The following is a 20,613-nucleotide window of genomic DNA, read 5'->3' as shown; positions in this document are numbered from 1 at the left end:
ACTGCCCAGCCTCTCCTTAAAAGCTTCCAATGATGGGTGCACCTGCAACTTTTGAAGGCAAGCTGTTCCATTGGTTGTTTGTTCTAATTGTCAGGAAATTTCTCCTTAGTTCTAGAGTGATTCTCTCCTTCGTTATTTTCCATCCATTGCCTTCTGCTGCTTTGGAAAATAAGTTAACTCTTCTTTGTATCAGCCCCTCAAATATTGGAACACTGCTATCATGTCACCCCTAGTTTTTCTTTTTAGTATACATACGTAATTCCTGCAACTGTTCTTCATATGTTTTAGCCTCCAACTCCCTAATCATCTTTGTTGTTCTTCTTTGCACTCTTTCTATATATATTGTGGTGACCAGAACTGGCTGTAGTATTCCAGGTGTGGTCCAGGGGTGGGTTCCTGCCAGTTCTAACCTCTTCTATAGAAGAGGTTCCACAAATCTACAGTGCCGTTTAGAACTGGTTCCAGCTCCGTTCCACCGCCCGTCTGCACATCATCAAGATGAAGAACGAGAGGAGGAATTCTGGGAGTTGAAGTCCACAAGTCTTAAAGCTGTCAAGTTTGAACACCCCTGGAGTTTCTGAGCCAACATTTTGGTTGCTAAGCAAGAGCATTGTTAAGTGAGTTTCACCACATTTTACAAGTTGGCCACGCCCACCCAGTCACATGGCTGGCAAGCCACTCCTACCCGGTCACATGGCCGGCAAGCACCTCCCACAAAGCAGGCCATACCTACAGAAGAGGTTCTAAACATTTTTGAAACCCACCACTGGTGTGGTCTTACCAAGGCCTTATAAACTGGTACTAATACTTCACATGATCTTGATTCTATCCCTCTAGGATTGCATCGGCTTTTTGGTGGATGTAGCACACTGCTGGCTCATATGTAAGTGATTGTCTAATAGGGCTCCAAGATACCTCTCCTTCAGTGAATTTTCAACTGTTAAAATATTATACTCATTGTATAATATTTGTAGCCTGTATGAAATGTACATCATATACAATGTATATATTTTTATCTTTCAGGGATATGTTGTTATTAATAAAAAGAAATCAGTTTTATCATAAAATAAGATAGTTATTGATAACTAGTTTATAATTATCTGTGTTCTATATCTTTATTTTTGACAATGTTTATCTTCAATTGAATTCTTGAACATTGATTTTATCTTGATTGGAGGTGAAAACCCAACATGATGCAAATTCTAACACATGCATTTTGCTCCTTGGTACTATTCAGAGGTTGACTTCCAAAGACCTATAAGGCTTGGCCCTTGGCTTTCACGAAGGCAGGGGTTCTGAAACAGCCCTTTAGAGTTATATGTCCCTCCCCAAAACAACATGAATGGTTTAATTCAAGTTGGGATTGGGAAGAAATTAATGTGCCTCTTACTTTTGATATTATATTTTAATTTATATTTTTCAGGATTTCTCAAACTTTGCAGTATTATGACTGCTCCCTTTGAACTTGTGGAGGTGAACCAAAGAGGAAAATCTAGAGCAAGTTGTGACCTATCATCATGTTTTTAAGAAAGCTTGCAATTCTGTCTCCCTACCTTTAATTTCTGCTGACCCTCTTTGGGTAGGATTAAATTAAGGGAAGAACAATACTATAAACCAATATACGTAACTGACACACAATGGAATAAACTATCCTTCCTATTCCTAAAAAGTGCAGTCCCCCAGTGAAAGATTCTGTTAGGTTCCTTTTGTTCAATGTTTACATGAAAATTGGGAGGGGATAATTATATCTGCTTTAAAAACAATGCCTGATTCTTTATGCAGCTGATCCATTACCTACTGTCATAGACTCTTAAGTAAGTTTGGGCAATTGTTGGATTTTAGGAATCTACAGTGATTTAGCCATAGGTGGCTACGCAGCAGAGATTTTAGAATACATTTATTTTCTTTTTCCAATGGCTGATGTTTGGTCACTTGAGCATTAATTCTTCTTCTTCTTGTGCCATATTCATCATCGGACATTGGCGATCATGTTGGCAATCCTATTTTTGTCAACAGCAGCATGAAAAAGTGCTGCTGAGCTTTGTCCAAGCCAGTCCCTTAGATTTTGAAGCCATGATGTTGTTGTTCTGCCTGGACCTCATTTGCCTTCAATTTTTCCCTGGAGGATTAAGTGAAGGATGCCATATTTTTCTGGGTGTCACATCACATGTCCAAAATATTCTTTTGCTTTTTAATGGCTTTGATTATTTCCCTTCGCTTTCCCAGGAAGGTTATCACCTCCTCATTTGTGATTTTGTCAACCCAGCTTATATGTAACAGCCATCTGTAAATCCACATTTCAAATGCTTCTAATAATTGAGCACTAATAATAAAAGCAAATATTAAAAATAATCCTTTCTTCCGTAGACTTTGAGAAGTGTTGAAAAGAAGCCTAAATTCAGCCATTGTATTGTCAATATATCTAGTGATAGCAAGCAGTTTCATTTAGTGTGATAAAATAAGATGTTCCCTATCGTACAATTTAATTGCTTGAAGAACACTGCAGGGTGTCAATACCACATCATTTAGGAAACATTTTACCCCAAAACAAAGTGCTTGAACGTTAATGAAGTTTGGAACAGCATTCAAAGAAAGAACACTTTGTGGTTTCTGACCTTGTGGTTGATACTAAAAATATTGCATGGCAATGTAGATTAAAAAGAATATGTCCCATTTAATCATTTGCAAATCATTACTGTGCTTTGTCTTTTGGCCCTTAAGATGTGCCATGTATTTTCCAGAACAAAGGACTTTAAAAAGAATTTTCAGATTCTACTACAGAAATAGAGCTGTTAGATGTCTGTTTTTTTTTGTAAATGCATTGAGGCTAAAACTTTCTTTTCATTAAAGGATATGTTTCCTAAGCAGATTAATTTTCTTTGTCAAACATTGTAGGTAATTCTATCACAGAAATTAAAAGAAATAACAGTAGCTCCAATCTTTTAATCTATCCGCCTCCAATTTGCCTCCTATCAGACAAATGTTAGAAATGTTAGAATTTCTTTTTCGGAGCCTGTATATGTATATACCTGTGGAAGAGAAACTGCTGGTTGAGCCAGAGGGAGGAGTCAAATGGGGAATTAGCCTGGATTCCCTACATGGGCACAAGAGGGCAAAGTCTGATCCCCCTTGAATGCTGTTGAACCTTATCTAGTCTTATCTAGGTGCAAATTGTCAGTCTGAGAAGATTCCTGTGCTACAAGCTTGAGTAGTAAACAGCTAATTGAACTCTTCAGCCATGACAATATGCACCTGACAATATGATCTCTAAAGTCATTTCAGGTTCTTCTGCTCACAAATAGTGAGATTCCATAATTTTTGACTATTGTAATCTCTGCATTTCCTTCTTCAAAATGTCCAGCTTTCTAGAAAATGACTGAATGAATGCAACAAACTAAGCTATTAGGTGGTCTATTGCATTTTGGCTTAAGAGTTGTATGAGTATGACAACCGTGTTTTATTCATGATTAGGGAAAACGTAGTTTATTGTGCAAGCTGGACCATTTCCCCACAAGTCTTGATAAGTAAAGACTTTGGAATAGTAACATGTCTTCACTATCAATCTTTAGGAAGTGACTTGAATGATTATATAAAGAACTGCATATGCCTGAGTTAATGATTTGTAATTCTTTCTACCCACCCATCCTTTTGTCTCTTTTTTCAGGAGAGAGCTATGTGTGTGGTTCCATAGAGCCTTTTAAGAAGCTGGAGTATACAAAGAATGTAAATCCTAATTGGTCCGTCAATGTTAAGACCACCTCAACTGTCCGTTCAGTGCCCTCTCTAGCCACGGCCAAAGGAAGCCCTCCAGATTCAAAGGAGAACAAGGATTTCATTAGACCTAAACTGGTCACAATCATCAGGAGTGGTGTGAAGCCACGCAAAGCAGTTCGGATTCTACTTAACAAAAAAACAGCACATTCATTTGAGCAGGTTCTCACTGATATTACTGATGCCATCAAACTTGATTCAGGAGTAGTTAAGCGTCTCTACACACTGGATGGGAAACAGGTAAGATCATTGTTTAAGCTATCAAATGAAACATTACATAGGAACATAGATTTTGGGGTTGCTAAGCTAGTGCTTCTTAGCCCCCAAGTACCTGGTAATGTAAATAAAATAACATTATCGTAACAGAACCCTTTAGAGAAAACCACTAAAATTAGGAGCATACGTTTTAAAGTTTTGGAAAAGTATCCATTTTAAAATAAAGCTTTCTTGAGGCATGAAAGTAACGCTTGAATTACTTAGATCTTTCTACAGCTAAGATCCTACTCTGCTCTCTTCTCCATTTGTGGAGAGAGAAAAAATCACACAAGTGAATATCTGAACTGCAAAGGTCAGGGACAGAAGAAGCAAGTTTTGAAGGAAGGGATGAAAGCCCTATCCAATAGGAGACATGCTATATACAGACATACAAAAGTCAAAAGAGGAGATTGAAATGCAAAGTATCTTTGCTAACTCTACATCTGTTGTCCCTAGTGGTCCATAAGTACTGTGTAGAAAGGCAGTTCATGCAAAATTGTATTCAACCTGAACTCAGTGAGAAATAAGTAGGGTTTGTAGCTACAGGGCAGTCAATTTCATGCCCCCCTAAGGATATAAATTTAGATCAAAGTCAAGAGCTTAGTTTTCCAAACCTTTCAAATTTTTTGCCAGCTTGAGCTGCAAAACATTTCTCATGAGACATAATTACCTTACTTCTTTATTATGTCCTGCTGAAATAATAGGCTCTTAATTGTAGCAGGCAAAGGAATGGGAAAAAGTTACATCTCTTTGTCTTGAACAGAGACTGCTATGTCTGGTGAGTAAACAAAGGCCCTTATCAAGCAGAAAATTTAAGCAGTGGTTTTATCATTAGTAGGAGTAACAGGAGTAACTGTTTGGTCAGCTTGTATGTATTCATACAGAAAATCAATAATTTTTATCTGGATTAAGTAACATGTTCTATATTCTTGGTCAGAATCATTTTATGTCTTGCATAGCATTTAAAGAACTAGGATAGGGTCCTTCCCCCTAGTTTTCATTACTGTGCATGATTAAAGAGAAGACATCAATAATAAATCCAAAAATTTGTTCCACTTCTGTGTATAGTTAAATTTCTACCTCTGGTTCTTGCACAACATCTAGACAATCCCCAGAATAACTGCTATGCCATATTGCAGATTTCCTAGATTGGTTTTAGATACCTTAAAATCTTCTTGATTAAAAACGTACTTTTGTTTTATGAGGACCAAAGAATAAAACTCCTGTAGTAGAAGTAATCTCCTTTTAAATACAAATCTGAGAATAAAGTTTGTAGTGTAATATTTCCATGCTCTTTGCTACATCGTATTGCCATAAATGAAGGTTTTTTTACTAACCATTCACAACCTTTTCAAGAGAAACAACCCATTCCTTTGTGTCTCTGGCAATATGTGCAAAATATACTTTCATTTTGAAGAGTTCTAAAAATATTTGCATCCCAACCACATTTCTTTTACTGATTTTATGGACTTCAACTTCCAGAATTCCCTAGCCATCCATCCACACATCTTCAAGTTACCAAGTGAGAAACACTGCTCTGGAGCCTCAGCAGTCCAAATCAAGAAGTCAAAGTAGCATTCAAAATAAGATAACCAAGAAAAGGGATCTGGCAGCAGCAGTTTGAGGCTGGTTCTTCTATTCCCATCCCAGCAGTCTCGATAAGCCTTGCAGCCTCAGCTGCGGGCAACATCTTACTTATGTAGATTTTGTCTCCTTCTTTTCCTCTGAGGGTTTTTTCCAGATTTGGCCCTAAAGTAGACTTGTTTAATTCACAACTCCATATCTGAAACACCATGGAAACATGGTTCAGAAAGTCCAAATACTTTTTCTGGTGTGGTTTAGCAAGCATAGTAATAAGGCAACTTTCCACTTGAACAAGTTAATATAAAATCAAGACAAATTAAAAATTCAGGGACCCAATAGTACTATTGAGCAAGGCCAAAACATATTTCCTCTTCTTGAGATTTTCATTTCTAAATATTATTCAGATCCCGAGGAGACATCTATGGTGCTTGTTGGGTTATGACTGATTAATAATTGGCCTTGTGTCTTCTGAATTTTTACTGCACATGTAAGTTAATAAGCCAGGGGTAGGTAACTTACATTAATTTGAATTGCACTGGGTGTCACATGGCTTACTGAGAGGTGAGCTGCTGAAAAATGGGCAGAAGCATTTTTCTTTAAATATTTTATTCTTATTCTTTATTTTTTATGACACTTAAACATGCTCAAACATTTTGCCATCTTCCTTGTTGGGTTCTAGGGACACCAAAAAGATGCAGGCACTTCTTATATATTTGATTTGATCCTCAATTATTCTGTTCAAATAATATGACTAGATATGTCAATACACCGAGGTGATAAACACCTTGTATTTCAGTTTTGGAATTTGTAAATGTCATTAAAAGATCCTTTTCTACTGTTGTTTCCATTTCTCATCTAAACTTTAAAGTTAAACAATTTAATATTGCTAAGCAATTGCTAACTAATCTGGTTATGAATGACAACAGAATCTGTGGACTAAATAATACCATTTCAGTAAATTTTACCATAGCCTTGAAATTTGAATTTGAAATTTAAAATAAACATTCAAATCGGTGTGAAATACTGGCTTCTAAGATTTAATGTGGACTTTTAACAGGTCGTGAAGTTAAAAAAAATTATAGGAAATGTTTATGAAGAATCTGATTTTTCTATTAAGTACTACAGCTTGGAAGTATTGCCGTTGAGGCTTTAGGGCATAATAATATCAAGATATTTCATCAAGCAAATGGAAAATCAAACTCAGTCTGAATTGTTTTAATTGTCTTTTCAACTTGAGTTAAGCAGTCATTTTTCCTAAAGCTGACAGACTGGAAGGACCCCAAGGCCAATAATGGAGTAGTAAGTCATGCTTTTGATTAAAAGAGGAGATGGCATTATTGATTAATCTACAGACACATATGGCTAAAGTTTCAAACCAGAAATAACAAATCAGGCTTCTTTCAGATTAGTATACGTGAACTGCTTTGCAAATGTACTCATAAATAGCTTATCTTTTTTAACCGTGAATACTTCTTTAGAGTCATGAGAGTCAACTGTCATTTAGAACAAAACCCGCAAGGCAGCAACCACATAGTTCAAGATTATGGGAAAAGAACAAAATCTAATCTAGTAAAGGTCTAGTGCAGGAGTGTCCAAACTTGGGAACTTTAAGACTTGTGGACTTCAACTCCCAGAATTCCCCAGCCAGCCATGCTGGCTGGGGAATTCTGGGAGTTGAAGTCCACAAGTCTTAAAGTTCCCAAGTTTGGACACCCCTGATCTAGTGGGATGAACTATATGTGAACTCTGTAGCATATAAATTACATTTTTAAAAAAGTTTAGGATAGTTGAACTGGGTCTAATATATGACATTTTTTCTGTCCCTGTTCCTGAATCTCAAAAAATGTACACAGGTTGTATGCCAGTAGAAACAGGTATTGTGGGTGTGGTATGTGTTGCAGAGAAATAGGGATTTCAAAAATGAGGGCAAAATGTAAAGCCACCCTATATGCTGAGTTATCTTCCTGCAGTAGGACAGAAAAAGGACAGCTGCATGCATGAATCATGAATAAAGTATTCTAAAAAAGAAAAGAAAACACTGTTATTGGCAAAATATGTCCCTTATTGAGCATAACATTCTGTTACACAACACTGGTGGCCTAAAAAGCTTATTCTCTGTGAACTTCAGATAACTGAGATGACCTTAGCTCAAAGGCACTTGTTCATTGTGGTGCTTTTCAATGCTGATAAAGGCTTAATAAGATCTCTCTATAAATTGAAAGATGGGTTATAAATTCCATATAATTTAAAAAATGATTTTTTCAATAATTAAGTCCTGGATAATTTATAGCCTGTAACAAGAGTTTTGTGTTGTGTTTAAACAATCTGGCAAGATATTGTGCGCTATTAGTTGTCATCATTCCCATTACATGTATGAACTGATCATAGATCACGTTTTAGTAAAAAATAATTACCAGGATGGGAAAGTTAGTGTATGTGTCTCCAGCTAATAAAATATATAAATGCTAAATTAGGAACAGAATCAGCACTATGGACAGTGCTTTGAAGTAATATAGTCTAGAGCAGTGTTTCTCAAACTTGGTGACTTTAAGTCCTGTGGACTTCAACTCCCAGAATCCCCCAGCCAGCACAGCAGGGATTCTGGGAGTTGAAGTCCACAGGACTTAAAGTCACCAAGTTTGAGAAACACTGGTCTAGAGGTTATACTCAACTTGTCCATATGTCTTGATGTGAACAGTGTTGGTTACAAAGAAAAGATTTTACAATGAATAATGCAAATCAGTTTGAAAAGACATTGTTCATGAAGTACAGAATTGCATCTCTATGCTTTCAGCTCATGTATGGAGCATTCCTATGACTTGGTAAGCATTAAAGGAAATTGTAAGGTGCATGTATTCTATTGGTACTCTCAATATTGTTAAATAGATAAACATACTAAATTATATCTCATTGATCAAATATTAAGTGCAAGATACTTTCTTTCTTGTTTTTCTTCCAGCACTGCTCTTTTAAAAATCAAAACAATATTTGAACGGTATTGGTGAAAGACCAAACATTAAAGGAGATACTTTGAGTGCAAGCAATTCAAATCATTTGTCATTAACAGTTGAAATAATAATTCAGCAAGGGAGATCTGGAGATAAGGCTAGTTAGAAGAGATTGTATTGGTCTAGATGGAGAAGCGTTTTGATTTAGGTAGTAATAAGATTTCTGTGTCATTACTGGAACCCAAACCTGATTTATCTTTCCTTCTGATGAAACAACATGTTCATTGGAAAAGAATAGATAGAGGGATAAAGGGAGACAATGTTTTCTATCTAGAGCCACACTTTAAAAAAATAACTTCCAAGGGCAGCAACAGCCAAGATGGAAATATGATGAGAGATGACTCAACATCTTGGTATTAGAGGTAGTGGATTTAAAAAAAAACAGATGAAGCTTAATATATTTACAGACTTTTATTTTTCATTCTCTTAAAAAAAAGAAAAATTCTCTAATAAGCTTTGGTGGAAAGATCCAAAGGCTACAAAAAGACTTTATGGGCTGAATTAATTAATTGGTTTCAGGTTGCCTTATGTCTGCTGTATTGGGAAAGTCTCTATTTTTTACATTCTTATTAGGACTGGTTTGTATATATGTATTATACAAATACCATTTGACCCACACATGGTGGTTCTTTCCAAACCATTAATGGATGACCAGCAGCAAGTTGGATGGACGGATTTACGGTGGTAACGGCTGCTAAGAGTTAACTCAATACTAAAAGTTAAGTTAACTTGCTATCACATAATCAATGCTATATATAATAGATAACTTGTTTCCTATTCAATCTTGTCCAATTCTCAGAGACTGCCTGGATATGTTTCTGCAGTTCCTTGCAGTTTGCTTGGCAAGATTCTTCAGAAGTGGTTTGCCAATGCCTCTTTCTCGGGGATGAGAGAAAGTGACTGGCCCAAGTCACATAACTGACTTTGTGCCCAAGGTGGGACTGTAACTCACGGTCTCCCAGTTTCTAGCCTGATCCATTAATCACTACACCAAACTGGCTTTCATAATAGATAACGGGTCATATGGGAATGTGTGGGATTGGTGAAGAGATGTATCATTCTAGGCATAGTGCTAACATTTGAATGGATCCTTTACAAGTAAAGTCAATTTGATAGTGAAATGTTTTCACTCAAAACCTAAGACCATGATTATGTATACTATAATAAACCATGTCCTATAATTAATAAGATGGGGCAAAAACTTTTATAAAGCTGCCCTAATATTTTTCCTAACTCTGGGAACAATCACAATTAAGACTGTATTTTGTTTTGAGAAAGGTATGTAAATGATTGCACTGCAATGACCAGAGACAATGTTGCTCCAGCCAAAATACAGTTCTATGAATACTATTAAAAGCCAAAGAAATCTTGTCAGTCTTTCTCTTAACATATTGTACTTTTATATAAGTGCAATAAGAAAGAAGACAATCCTCTTGAATTCAGCAGTATTCATATGTAAGTTGTGAATAAGAATAAATTCCTTGTTTCCCCTGTTATAATCAAATCCAAGTTGCACTATCACATAGCATTTCAAAATGCAGATCAAAATAGTGATTTATTTTAAATAGTTCATGGCGTCCTAATAAACAGAAATTTGTGCAAAAAACATTGAACAACACTGAATGACATAGTAGAAGAAAAGTGGCATTTATACAAAGGACATTCTAGCCCTTCACAGATGAAATATGGATGTGAAGTGAAGAATACTTGAAGAACAAGTAGCAAATGTGGCTAGGAGAGTCTTTGTCCAATGTCATGTTGTGTACCAGTTGCACTCTTTCCTGGATGAAGAGTCTCTGCATTCAGTGACTTAAGCCCTGGTCATCTCACACTTGGACTATTGCAACACAATCTACCTAGGGCTATTTTTGAAGACTTTTTGGAAGCTATAGCTGGTGCAGAATGCAGCCAAGAGAACAGTTCTTGGGGTCTTTTCTGATCTTTAAAAGATTAAAGTTCCCCTGCTTCCAGTTTACTTGTAATGATGATTGTAGACTTCCAGCAGTACAATAGACCAGTGTTTCCCAACCTTGGCGACTTTAAGTCCTGTGGACTTCAACTCCCAGAATTCCCCAACCAGCTATGCTGGGAGTTGAAGTCCACAGGACTTAAAGTCGCCAAGGTTGGGAAACACTGCAATAGCCTGCTCTATTGCTGAAAATGACCAAGATGTGCCCAGACTCTTTATAATTTTGTTGCAATCTGTGAGAAGTTATTAGAGAAATCTCTAATTTCTGTTTGATTTAAAGAAAAAGATTACTTCTCAATTTTCTCTCAAAAAACCTAGTACATAAAGTTAGTTTATGCAAGGCCATTGATTACCTTTTAGCTCATTTTGGCTATAGAAGTCCTCTTATTTAAAAAAACAACAGTTAAAATATAATTACTTTAGATTCCAAATACGAATCAGAAACTGATAAAGGGTTATTTTTAAAAGGAAATAGTTGACATATGCGGTGTTGACCCAGCCTTTTCAATAATTTTACATTTTTCCTTACTTTTAAATCTATAACAAAGTCAATTCAGCTGTAATAGGTTACAGAAGAGGAACGGAATACTTTTTAAAAAAAAAGTAGCCATTGAAACAAGTATCCAATTTAGTTCTCAGAAATGTGGCTAAGTAAGAGAGGTTATGAATGCATTTTACGCTGTTGAGAACGGGGAAAAAAAGATCCTATTTCTAAAGACTACCATCTTTGCAAGACAGAATTTGAAGTAGAGATTCATTTATCAATTTCCAGGCCCTTTATAGGTTAAAATAAATGACATTCTTAGAATGTTTCTCATTCTAAGACATCTCATTTCTGGCTTAGAAATGAGATGTCAGCCAATGTGTCTCCTTCAGAAGAGACACTATGCCCTTTAAAATTTGAGAAGAAGCATTTTGCAACATTTTAATTTCCAAACTTTATTTGAAAGAGATGCATATTGAAAACATCATGTAAATCACTAAGGAAAAAAATGACAACTGCTAGGTGAGTCCACATGTGAGTAAATCCGATATGACAGTCTGCTGTGTTTGCAACTTGATGTTGAAGAGCACTTCAGCGTCCAGAGCAATAACTTCAGATACTGAAGGAGAATAAGTCCTGCACAATAGACAGATGATTTCATCCAACTTCCTGTACAAAATGGATTATCATTCACTTCAACAGTTACATCCTTGTTTTTCAGAGATATTTCTTATGTCAATATCTTCTTTTCCCCCCTTGGTAAAATGCTGGAAAACGTCTAGAGGAGTCTAGAAAACTATCTTCAGGAAGGAATGCATTTAAAATATTGCTAGAAATGCCTAGTCAGCTATGAAGCTGGAGAATTCAAATGTATGTGATTTGTGCTTCCTTGGAGATTTGTATTCTTGGAGTCAGCATGGCTTGGACATGGTTGTTGAAAGCAATCTGACATGGAAATTGCTAAGAGATGGAGTCAATTAAAGGGCAGTTTTACAATGTCAGCTTGATACTGCTGCTTTTACTAACTTGGTGAAAAGTTTGAGCTTTAATGTATTCTAGGAGTGCCTTACCAATTTTGTTGTGATTTGGCTTCCTCTGTAATGCTTCCATTAAAAAAAAGCAGCACAATTACTTTATTTTTCCTACCAAACCATTTATTGAGATAAGTTTAGACTAAATGGCTACAGGCAAATAGGCATGTGAAAAACAGTGAAGGTAGCTTGATTTACATTAACGAAACCATGGTTTTTAAGACACAAGAGGCAATAGTTATGCTTCATTCAGCATTAGTTATGCTTGTTCTGGATAGCTTGTCCACAGTCTAGGGTTCTGCATTTAAGAAAGGAGATAGACTTTTTATGGTAATCCAATGGCTTGGATCCACACTTGACTTTTTGCAAATTTGTCTTTGTTTCCCTCTTCCCACTTCACGTTCTAGAACAGGACTATCAAACAGTTTAGTGAAAATAGGGGAGAAAATGTCACAATATATCATGTGACAATGCCATGACAATGTGAGTTTGATACCCCTGTTCTAGAAGGTTTTCAGATATTGAGAAAATAGGCAAAAAATTCCCAGTTTCCATGATGAAAAGTTCTGTGAACTGTGTTTATTTTTGATGTTAAGACATATCTTGTAGTGTAGGTAGTATAGTAAAAGTTATCCTTCAGTAGTGAACGCTGTTGCTCCTATACATCTACAGTATTATGGATCACTCCAATATAGATGATTCTGAGCAGTATACGAGAGTACACAATACAAAGTGAATTTGTCTAACCTTTAAAAAAAACGTTTACTGTGTGTAAAGGTTAAGCTAAATTCCACCCACTGTTTCAGCAGCACCAGCATATTTTCAGTTATATTTGTCCAGATGAGGGGATTATTAAAAGTTCTTCCAGGTTTAAGGAATTCCTTAGTACAAGATTGGAACAGTAGGAATGCCCTGCTCTGTTCATTCATAGTGGTAGAGATAAATAAGACACATAATAAAAGTACATGCTATGCATGTCTGTCTGCCCACCTACCTACCTACCTACTTACCTACACACACACACACACACACACCACTTACAAAAATGTGTGTGTGCCTGTGTGTATTTGTTAGTAGTTTGAGCAATATCATTTAAGTACTGAGTGCTTCACAAAATGCTATTCATCATTTATTGACTATATCACAATTGACTGGCTACACATATGCTACGCCTAAAGCATAATATGCATTATACTATTGAAGCCCCAACAGAACTCAGCAAAGCTTGACAGAATTTTTCAATAAGGCATTGAACCTTTGGACCCATTGGGCACATAATACAGTATGTGTGTGTGTATATATATATTCTTGTCCAAAAGGACAACAATGGCTGCAGGCCAAATTAACATAAGATTCTTTTGTTATAGGCTGCAGTAGTAAAAGGTTACTTTTTTAAAAAAAAATAATCATCTTAACATTTTAATATCTTCAGGTTGCAAAAATCCAGATGGCCCTGCATGGTAGAAAAGAGTTAACGTTTTTCTATGTTGTTATATTGCCGTGTATTGGTAATTTTCATAACTTATAACTCCAGAAAGGGGCTTTCGAATGCAGGGAGAGATTGCTTGTCAGAAGCCAGAAATCCCATTAAATATGGCAAAGTCCTTTAAGGCACTGTTTCTCCATGTCAGCAGCTTTAAGAAGCTTGGACTTCAACTCCTAGCTCAGGGGTCAACCTTAAACACTCAAAGAGCCATTTGGACCCATTTCCCACAGAAAAGAAAACACAAAACTTTTCCTGGGCCTATTTCCTGAGCGGCCACAAAACTAGTATATGTAGTCAAATTAAATATTCTGTTTACTTCTGAAACTTTACTTTTCTTGGATTTAACCATGATTGGCCTACCGGGAGTTGAAAAGCTCAGTAAATCATGTGCCAGCGGGTGTCGCACATTGGTGGTTGTGATGCATGTTTTGATCAACAGGGAGCCGCAGCAGAGGGATGAAAGAGCCACTTGCTCCTCCAAAGCTACAGGTTGCTGATCCTTGCCCTAACTAAAGAATTCTGGGAGTTGAAGTCCATGGATCTTAAAGTTGTTGAACTTGTTAATTCATATCTGAAGCTGCACTGAGTTCAGATGCTGGAAGAGACAAAATAAAATTTGTGTCTATGTGTACTTTAATATTAGAGGATGTTTATTATAAAATAAAACTTTTAGAATATAATTCATTGACCCAACATGATTTTTGTTAATAGATGAGAATAATTAAACCATGCAAAAAAAAAAAAAAGGTTAGAAGGTCTGCATGTGTGGTTTTCTATGCTGTTGCTTTTTTCTTCTACATTTGATAAATGTCTTACAGATTTCCTTGGTAACACAGTTGTCTTCAGTGGTTGCTAAGGAACTAGGTTTTACCGCACAAAGGATTGCAAGGTTGCTCCTGCTACCCAATGGTTTGATTCTTGGCACTATCAAATTAATGGAAGATTTTAATATTACTCAACTGCCCCAATTAAACAAATATATCCAAAAAACTATATTCAAATAACAATTACACCCCTACAAATTTCAAGTATAAAAATTGTCAAAATGAAACTCTACCAAATTGATTAATTTCATAGAAGGTTTCCACAGTGGACTGAAATGCTGTATGCGGTATAACAGGGCAGAATAGGGAGGATGTATGAGATAATCTAATTTCTCAGAGAAAAATTATATATAGAATGTTTTTTTTTGAATCGTGGTCTATAGCTTCTAGCATGGAATAACACTTGTTCATTCTAGTGCACAGGTGTCAAACTCATGTCGTCACGTCATCACGTGATATATCTGGACTTTGCCCCCCTTTGCTAAACCTGGGGTGTGGGTGGCCCCGTGATGCATCCGGCCTGTGGCCCATGAATTTGACATCCCTGCTCTAGTGGTAAAGGAATTGTAGTATGGAAGCTTGCTGGGTGACTGGCCAGTCACATATTCAGCTCTATGAAGACGGCAACAGCAAACTACTTCTGAAAAAGTTGCCTAGCAGTCTGAATGCCCTTGAAGTTGCTAAGAGTCAAATTTGACTCAAAGGCAAAAGCGAGCCAATTTGGTCTAATGGTTAAGATGCTAGACAAGGAGCAGAGAAGTTCTGTTTCTGCTTTAGGCAGGAAACCAACTGCATGACCTTGGACACTCACACATTCTAGTTATAGGAAGAAGCAATGACAAACTATTTCTGAAAATATTGCTGAGAAAATTCTTTTGTTTTTAATATAATTTTTTTATTTTTGAATAAACACAGACAAAACACAACAAACACCACAAAAATATCTTCCATTACAAATTGTAAAAAGTGTGTCAATAGGTTACAAAGAGCTTTCGTGCATCCCTTCCACAGTCATCACCTACAATTCATATCAAATTATATATTTACATATATTACTATCATCATACCTCAATCTTCATAATTATTTTTACATCCCTTTATATAAAATATTCCAAAATTTAAAGCAAAACCACATGATGGCATTCCGTTATCTATTTTCAATATCATCCAGCAACATTACATCTTTATAACACTTTCTGAATAAAAATTAATTATGTTTAATAACAAAGTTTCTAAACCTCCTTTCTTAATCACTGTTTACAATTTATATCTAATTTCCCTTATGTCATGCTCTAATTTTAACTAAATTTGACTAATATTTTGTTATTAGTTTTCATATCTCAACCTGTGTCTTTCCAGTAATAGTGAAGTCTTATGTCTTTTGCCATTTGTGGATTAGTCTTCGGGTTATTTCTTTAATCAAATTTGTGTGGACTTCTCTTCGCAACTTGTTGCTTTTTACATATCTTGTAAAATCTCGAGACCCTTCGTCAGCTTCCTTAATCAGCTTATCTTTGGTTATCAATAGTGCTTTTTTTCAAAGTTTCTTTCCTTGAATCCATCAATTCTTCTCTTTTTTCTTCTTCTATACCTTGAAATCTGGGGTAGAACTCCTTTCCATCTATCTTCCCTTTCCATGTTCCACTCTTTCCATCTCCAACCACACTCAGTACACTGTCAGTATCCACAATACTGGGTGCTGTCGGCCAGACAGTGTTGGCTGGTGACCCCCATGGGGAGAGCCTTCTCTGTGGGAGTGCCTTCCCTCTGGAATGAGCTGCCCCTGGAGCTTCGCATAATCCCTGACCTCCGGTCCTTCCGACGTGCCCTAAAAAGTTGGCTTTTCCAGCAAGCTGGCCTGGCCTATTAATTTTATTTAATTTTTAAAATGTGAGTGTTATATAAATTGGATTTGTTTTTTGGACTGTTTCTAATTTCCTTTTAACTTTTGTACTATGTGTTTTTTAATGCTGTACGCCACCCTGAGTCCTTGGGAGAAGGGCGGCATATAAATCTAATAAATCCAATCCAATCCAAATCCACAATTATCTTGCCAATTCTAGTTTCAAAACAAGGTTTTGTTTTCACTTCTCTCCAGCAGCCAAAGAAGCATCCAAAGAGCACCTGCATAAACAACCCATTCTCTTCTCCTTATCTCTTCTGTAAGCAAGCTGAAGCCTTTGAAATGCAAAGTCAAAATGTTCAAAGAGAAAAAAAAGAAAGCAATATTTCCAGGACTCAACCTCCAACCTCCAAATGACAGTGCAACTTCTTTTTCCTCTGATATTACTATCCTCTTTATATTCCTTTTATATCTCCTTTTACTCCAGGCTTAAAAGAAACAAAATTCTTAAATGGAGCAAAATAAAGAGAAAAAACCCCTCCAAACCAATATTATAAAAATTAAAAAAAAAGATTTAATCCATAGGTAAAAAAAGAAATAGAAGAAGAAAAACCAATGCTTTCACTTTAAAAAGTAGGAAATATTTGCAAAACTTCCATCCATTAAAAAAGGATAACACACGGTCCAATATAGCTTAATTTTGCCACTTATTTTTTTTCTTTGCAAGTTTAATTTAGCTTTGATTTTTTTGGGGGTAGTCTCTTTTATAACAATAAAATTTCCTCACCAGATGGACACACTTTCTTTTTCTGCTTTCTTCCCGTTGCGGAGCTGTACCCAACTTCAGCAGCTTTTGGCTGCGCTTTTGTCGCCAGCAAGAAGAGATCCTCTTGGATCAATCAGGGACTTTGCGATGTCCCTGAGATCAACAAGACGTACTCTTCCCTGTCATTGTCTCTTCGGGATGGTTTAGGTCCAAAAGGACCGCCAAGCGGCAAAAAAAAAAAAAAAAAGAATCGACTGCGATCTCGGAGCTCCGAGATCGCATGTCATACCGTTGTGATGTCAGCTCCTGTTCTCTGAGAAAATTCTATAGACTTGTGAAAATAGTTGCCAGGAGTAAAATTTGATTAAAAATGTAAAATGTTTAGAACATTTTTGACAGGGTATAAGCCTATTTTTTGCTATTTGCTTGGTAAATCAACATTGAGGAGCTTTGACTGCTACATCTCAAGGAGCCATTGGCTGGATTTCTATAAGATAGTAATGTGTGCTGGGGATTGTGTTGTTTGCAGCCTGAGATGAAATTGACAGTTGTAAAATATGTGAATCCTGGATTTAAAATCAATATTTAACTTACTCAAGTGAGACCTAGGTTACACTGAGATCAGATATAATGCTTTTTTGGAATATAATAATGATTACTAGGAATCAATTCTAATATAGCTTTAGTTCATTGAAATTATGCTTCATAATCAAATCAATATTACTTTCTAGAACGTTCCATGGGAAAACTATAAACTTATAATGATGCCTACACATATGATTGTTATTACACAATTAAAATTACATCCATTTATAATTTATAATCTATTACAGCTAAATTGACTTTGTTATGGTAGGTTAGATTTAAAAGTAAGGACAAATGTAAAATTATTGAAAAGACTGGGTCAGTGTTGCATATGTCAACTACCCTGTTTCCCTTAAAATAAGACCTCCCCAGATAATAAGCCCAATAAGGCTTTTGAGTGCATGCACTAAAATAAGCCCTCCCCCCAAAATAAGCTTTCCCCAAAAATATTGCAACACAGCAGTAGCCTTGAGGTGACTATGCTTGCTGCCTCCTGCACCTCAAAAATAATAAGACCTTCCCAGAAATAAGGCCAAGTGATTATTTTGGGGTCAAAAGAAAATATGACCCTGTCTTATTTTTTTGGGGAAACACAGTATTTCCTTTTAAAAATAACCATTTATCAGTCTCTGTTTAGTATTTGAAATCTAAAGTAAATTTTAGAAGGTGGTGATGGTAACACACTTGTCTATTGTGGCCAACAAAACAAAATGGAGAGATCTATGTGGTCACCTGAAACTGATTTTGACTCGAGGAAGTCTATATTAACACAAATACCTTATTTTGTGTTTTCTAGGCCTTGTCTGTTTTAATATTTGCTATGATTTGGAGTAGGGAGAGAGCTAGTGCAGTTTGACTCCATCAATAAGGAATAATTTGTATGATCAGACCATTTTATAGCTCTCTCTTGGTGTGTAGATGCTTAACACTTTACATATGCAGCCTCATTACACTGTTCCAACGAAGTTGAAGAAGCTATTTTGAATGTGACTCCCTTGGTATGAAATACTGACATCAAGCTAGCCTCTGAGGAAGAGTAAATCTTTCAGTATACAAATACATTTGCCTTAATTTTCTATTATCTGTATTGATATTTTGCAACGATGTCTTTATAACACAAATAAGTTTTGACAGTTATGCTTCAGACTATGATTGCTTGACAATAGCCCAGTTAGCACTGAAACGAAGACTTTCAGGAGATGAATATGACAGCTCTTTTGTAGCAAAACCAAAGAAATTGGGAATAAATATCAAAATTTAGTGAAACTTCAGCTTGTTCTTGAGCATTCTGCCATCTTTGATTCAGCTGATTATCTTTTCTTCCTCAAACATCTGAACAAGATATAGGAAAAAGCCAACTCTAAAGAAGAATATCATTTAAACCTGCCTTGATTTTTTCAACATCTCAGATAAATAAAAGAAAATAAAAATGTCTGTTCTAGAAAACAAGAAAGCTTCATTAAAAAGCTTCTGTTGGCTAGGAATCTTTGATTTGGGCTTCTTAAAATTGGCCCTACAATAAGCTAGAGGATAAAACACATGTTAATAACATATTGTGAAATTTGGATCTTATATGTATCAAATATATTAAAATAAAAAGATCATCATATATCTGATATACAGTACATGAGATCCAGATCCCAGTTTCTGAATTTTGAACTGCCCCATTCCCTCCCTCACAGCCATGCCAATGGAAGCTAATTTTTGTTTGTTTATTGTGTGAGGCTGGGAGTAAAGAACCTCTTTTAAAAGTAAGAGACACAATTCCAAAGCAGTGAAAGTCCAGGTAAGAATTGGAAGCCCACACATGCCTCCTTTAATTAAAAGATGTTTAGAAGAGTAAGTTGTATGCTTCATCTTGAATGTAGTGCACACAGTGACTCTTGATTACAACAATATTTTATTGCCTTAGTGTCCTAGTCTTGTAAGTTTGTTTTCTCTGAGGCATTGCTGGAAACTCTTCTAAATTGCCCTCTAACTTTGTTGCAGTATTGTAGTAGATCAAGCAAGCATGCCTTAATTGATCTTGAAGTGAGGGCAAGGAAGAAAAAGTGTTTCACTTTAATTTAGCTTAGCATCTATTTTTAGACAAGTGTTTAGAAAATTAAATCCCTTTTCATCTGTCTCTTCACCTCTCCCCAATTGTAGTTAACGTCTAAATTATAAATCTAGATTCCTGATTTTGAATTTCTTCATAACTGCTAGTTTGAGCTTTGTTAATTTCCAAAACTTGTAATTCTTGGTTTTAGGAATTGGGAATCTTTAAATAGTTGAAATATTAAGTGACTTACTGGACTGTGGTGCTTTTGTTTGTTTGTTTGTTTCATTACAAAGAAGGAAATATGCAAGGATCTTTTGTATTATGCCATTCCATTAATTAAGTTTGATACCCCTGCACTAAGTGATCTAGTCACATAATGTTGCACTTTACAACTTTATCACTTCGTATCGGAAATTCTGGTCCCAATTACTGTCATTAACTAACTCTTCCTACTGTTACGAACTTTATCTTTCCAAATGAACGAAAATAATCCAGTGCCAGAAGTGATGCTTTGCATACCAATATTCACATCTCCGTGTTGAGCACTGGCATTTTCGGTTTAAATAAAAAGGATTAGGCTGTGACCTGAGGCACTGGAGTTACCAACAGTCCAAATAGACAATACTTGGTTATGCTTAATTACTGATATAAGGCAAGTTAGAATTTTAAACCAAAAGTAATAGTCTAGTTATTACTTCATAAGCAAATTTGTCTTCATAGATTTAATTTTTATTGAAGTATTTCAGTATGCTTACTAAATAAAATGAAGTTTTCTGGAAATGATTTAAGCAGTATTACTCAGAAGAAGAAGATAAATTTCCATGAATTCTTTCCTATTCCTGAATATTTCTATTCACTTTATTTAATTGTCAGCACAGCCATTATCTTTACTTTGGTTTTTGATCTTGTGAATGGACAGAAGAAAATCAATATAACTCAAAATTGCCATTAAGAATGTCTAATCTG

At 35.8% G+C, this 20,613-nt stretch overlaps 1 protein-coding gene across 2 annotated transcripts in view; it reads left to right on the top strand.

Moving 5' to 3' along the window:
* Positions 1–20,613, top strand: part of DCLK1 (doublecortin like kinase 1) — a 179,329-nt gene that overhangs the window by 17,291 nt on the left and 141,425 nt on the right. For both annotated transcript variants that reach the window (XM_081951247.1, XM_081951246.1), the window contains exon 3: positions 3,665–4,011. In XM_081951247.1, the coding sequence (XP_081807373.1) occupies positions 3,665–4,011 (347 nt within the window). The remainder of the gene's footprint in view (positions 1–3,664; positions 4,012–20,613) is intronic.

Source organism: Natrix helvetica (genome assembly GCF_964273705.1).
Source record: "Natrix helvetica genome assembly, chromosome: 4".
NCBI classification, from domain to species: domain Eukaryota; kingdom Metazoa; phylum Chordata; class Lepidosauria; order Squamata; family Natricidae; genus Natrix; species Natrix helvetica.
The sequence above is the reverse complement of the archived record's forward strand: the minus strand, read 5'-3'. Positions and strand labels throughout refer to the sequence as shown.